The following is a 4441-nucleotide window of genomic DNA, read 5'->3' on the forward strand; positions in this document are numbered from 1 at the left end:
ATCGGCCCAATAAAATCAATGCCCTAGCCAACGAATGGCCAAAGTGCTGACATAGGATGTAACTCTAAAGACAATGCATGAATCAAGTCACCGTGTATCTAGCACTGATGGCGTTTTCGGACGAAACTGAAACAATCTTTTTCCATGGTCATCCAGTAATAACCTACCCGGAGGATTTTCTTTGCAAGGACATACCCATTCATGTGAGGCCCATATGCTCCAAAATGCACTTCGTTCATGATCTTTTCAGTATCCACGCACCTCAAAAGATTCAGATCTAGAGTTCTTTTGTATAGGACTTCTCCACTCAAAAAGAAACTACTTGCAATCCTTCTGATAGTTCTCTTTTGATCTCCGCTAGCCTCTCGGGATATTCTTTTGTTTTCAAAAACTTTTTGATATCATGATACCATGGCTGAACATCTGGATCCATTTCAATTGCGTTACAATAACCGTGCCTTTCTCGAACCTAGATTTCTAGCGGGTCAATATGAACATTACCCGGGTACGGCAGCATTAAGCCAAAGTAGCTAGTGCATCAACTAACTCATTGTGGAATGAAGGAATATACTTGAACTCGACGGACTTGAACTTTTTGTTGAGATCTTCCATGTTAGCCCAAGTAAATGTGAAGCTTTGAAGACTGAAAAAAGAACTCAAACATGGACTAGGTCCATCTTGTGAAGCACAGTCTTGATCAACCCAAACATGTGAGATGCACGTGAAAGATATAAATCTAACTTATTAGAAGTAATATCTCCTAATCTGATCGAAAAGGTTGCATATTAGATAAGGAGAGAAAGACTCCTTACACAAAGAGAACACAGTTTAGGAAGAGGATTGAGTTAGAGTATAAGATCACCTAGAACTCTTCTACCATATAAGAGTAGCATTTGTACCCTAGTCAATCTCTAATTACTAACCCCTTAAATATTAGTGTTGTTCTCTTTTACAGGTAATGCACATAAGCAGAAGTTAAACGTGAATTGAGAGAAAAATAGCAAGCAAATTTTGCAAGCAATTTATGTGTGATTTAAGCGTGCAATTCTGAGGCTACTTGAACCAGATAGAAGAACTAGTTCCAAGTGTCTATCTTTTATTCTAGTTCAATTATAGTAGGTGATTTTACACTGTACCTTTCAGCTTTTATAGAAGCAATTGTATTAGGTACTTAGAGTTTTCAAGTTAGAGTTAACTTGAAGTTGTCGCAACAGTTGAGGTTGTGTGTCACAACGGGATTAGAGTTAATCCTAGGTTCACAAAAGAGTTTTTTGTAAATGCAGTTTTAGGCTCAGTGATTTTAGTGGAGAGTTTGGGAAAATCCTACTGGAAAGTAAGTCGTGGTTTTTTCACCTTTTGAGCCAGGTGTTTTCCCCGTAAAATCTTTGTGTTCTTTATTTTCTGTACTTATTATTCCGTAATAGTAGTAGTTGGAACACATAGAAAAACCAGGTCCTTCTATAATCAAGTTAAGCGAAAATTAGGTACCACACAAATCACCCCCCCCCCCCTTGTGTGGTATTGAAGTCTAAAACATCAATTGGTATCAGAGAGGGTTATCCTTGAAGAGGCTAACACCTTAGGAACATATCGAGATGAGTGCACCACCTGGAAACTGGGAAGGGAAATCCACTATTAGGCCTCCACTCTTTAATGGCTAGTACTATTCCTAGTTGAAGAACAGGATGAGGGACGACATCATAGGAGAAGACTATGAACTTTGGGACATAGTTACTGATGGTCCCCTGGCTACTACAAAGAAGAATGTTGAAGGAGTGGACGTGCCAAAGATAAGAGTTGACTGTACTGCTGAAGATTTGAAGAAATGGGAAAAGAATGCCAAGGCCAAGAAATGGCTTGTGTGTGGACCAGGTCCAGACGAGTACAGCAGGATTCAAAGTTGTACCACTTCTAAAGAGATATAGGACACCCTACAAGTAGCCCATGAAGAAACTCCTCAAGTAAAGAGATCAAGAGGAACACTACTATATTCTCAATATGAGAATTTCTTCATGAAGGAAGGAGAAACCATCCAAGAGATGTACACAAGATTCACAACACTAACAAATGAACTTAATTCTCTTAGAAGAATTATCCTTGAAGAAGACAACGTTGAGAAAATCTTGACAAGGGTCTTACCAGTAACTTGGGAAAGCAAAATCATGGCTATTAAAGAATCAAAGAACATTGCTACCCTCAAGTTGGATGAACTGATTGGGAATCTCACTGCCTATGAACTGAGAAGGCAACCCATGAAGATGGATGCTCCCAAAAAGGAAAGAAGCCTGGCTCTCAGAATTGCTGAAGGAGCAGACTTGGATGATGATGAAATGGCTATGATCACAAGGGATTTCAAGAAGTACCTAATAAGAGGAAAGGGTTCTTCAAGAGGTGCAACCTTCAGCAAACCAAGGGCTCCAGAAAAACAGACCAACGAGGGATGCTACAAATGTGGTAAGACTAACCACATGATCAAAAATTGTTCCTAGTGGGAAATTGAATGGAAGAAGGAAAAGGCTGAACGTAGAAACAGGAAGAAGGAATAGGTTCAACCCAAGAGGAACAAAGGATCAACAAAGGCTATGGTTGCTGCTTGGGGAAAACCCTCATATGAGGATTCAGAAGATGAAGTTGGAGATGAACAAGCACTTATGGACATTGGAGAATCAGCCGATGAACAAGAGGTAAGTGTTATTCATCTCAAAGACAAGATTAAATTTTTGTCTAAAGAAAGGCTATCTGAATTATTGCTAGACTTCATTGTTGAGTCTGAGGTCATAAACAATGAGAAGGAACAACTGTCTAGGGAATGTGTGATCCTAAAAGCCAAGGGCAAAAATCTGGAATTCAAGGCTAGTGAAAGTGATAGTAAAAATGCTGAGTTGAAGAGCCAGGTTCTTGAACTTGACATCAGTGTCTTAGAACTTAGGTCTGAAAATTTAAAACTAAAATTATAAATAGGTAAGAAAAAAGTTAATCACACACATCTCACCTTAGAAGAAAATCTAGGAAAGATGAAGGATGAGTTCTACAATAAAAATGAGCAGATAAGAGTCCTAAAAGAAGATCTAGGCAAGGTGAAGCATGAACTAGATAGAATGTGCAAATGGAATAAGTCCTCTGATGCACTATCTTGGCTACAAGAGCACCACAGTAGCAACAGGAGAGGACTTGGCTATGGGACCCCAGCACCTAAGTGGGATTCCAAAAGAAAATACATCACACTTCCTGAAAATAAAATCTGCACATAATGTGGCAAGACTTGTCATTACAAAAGTGAATGTAATGCAAAAGAAAAGGCCAGTCAAAAGAACAAAACCTTTGTTCAAGAGAAAAATAGGTTGTCTGGATGGGCCAAAAGGAATTTAATTCACCCCTTTGCCTATAGAAAGGGACCCAAACTAGTTTGGGTTTCTAAGACTATCCCCTGATTTCGTTTTGTAGGTTCAAGTGAAGGAAAGTAGCAAAATATGGTACATGGATAGTGGTTGCTCAAAGCATATGTCTGGAAGCAAGAACCAGCTCCTTTCATTTGAGGATCTAAAAGGAGGTAATGTCTCCTTTGGAAATGGGAAGAAAGGTGAGATCATTGGGGTTAGAAAGGTAGGTAAGACAGACTCACATTCCATTGAGAATGTCTACTTGATAGATGGCTTGAAATATAGCCTAATCAGTGTATCACAACTGTGTGACAGAGGTAATATGGTAGCATTCACCTCTACCAAATGTTTTGTGATTAATCTTACCACTAACAAGATTGTTTTGCAGGGAAAAAAAGTTAACAATATTTACATTGTAGATTTTCCACTCTTTCATAAAATGAACTCGCATGCTTGAGTGTGTTGGACAATGACCCCCTCCTGTGGCACAAAAGACTTGGGCATGCAAGTCTGAATCAACTCAACAAATTAGTCTCCAAGGACCTGGTGATAGGGTTAACTAACAAAAAGTTCAAGAAAGATAAAGTTTGTGAGGCTTGTGCAAGGAGGAAGCAAGTAAGATCATCTTTTAAAAGCAAGAAAATGGTAAGCACAACCAGGACGAGGGAACTGGTTCATTTGGATCTTTGTGGTTCAATGAGGACATTGAGCAGAGGTGGTAAGAAATATGTGATGGTACTTGTTGATGATTATTCTAGGTTTACCTGGGTACTGTTTTTAACTTCTAAGTATGAAGCATTTGACATCTTTACTGTCTTTGTTAGAAAAACTCATAAACAACTAGGTAATCAACTTGCATCAATTAGGTCTGATCATGGAACTGAATTTGAAAATGCTAAGTTTGCTGAATTTTGTGATGAGCATGGAATAGATCATAATATCTCTGCCCCTAGGACTCCTCAACAAAATGGAGTAGTTGAAAGAAAGAATAGGACTCTTGAAGATATGGATAGGACTATGCTTCTTTCTAGTAAACTGCCTCATAACTTCTGAGTAGAGGC

The 4441-nt window shown here is 38.8% G+C and overlaps 1 protein-coding gene across 1 annotated transcript; it reads left to right on the forward strand.

The window, feature by feature from the left end:
* The first annotated feature begins 2582 nt into the window (after positions 1-2582).
* Positions 2583-3837, forward strand: LOC138890442 (uncharacterized). Its single transcript, XM_070173826.1, has 3 exons — positions 2583-2894; positions 3445-3603; positions 3769-3837. The coding sequence occupies exons 1-3, from the start codon at positions 2583-2585 to the stop codon at positions 3835-3837; spliced, it is 540 nt and encodes a 179-aa protein (XP_070029927.1).
* Positions 3838-4441: the final 604 nt, after the last annotated feature.

Source organism: Nicotiana sylvestris, chromosome 4, assembly GCF_000393655.2.
Source record: "Nicotiana sylvestris chromosome 4, ASM39365v2, whole genome shotgun sequence".
NCBI lineage: Eukaryota > Viridiplantae > Streptophyta > Magnoliopsida > Solanales > Solanaceae > Nicotiana > Nicotiana sylvestris.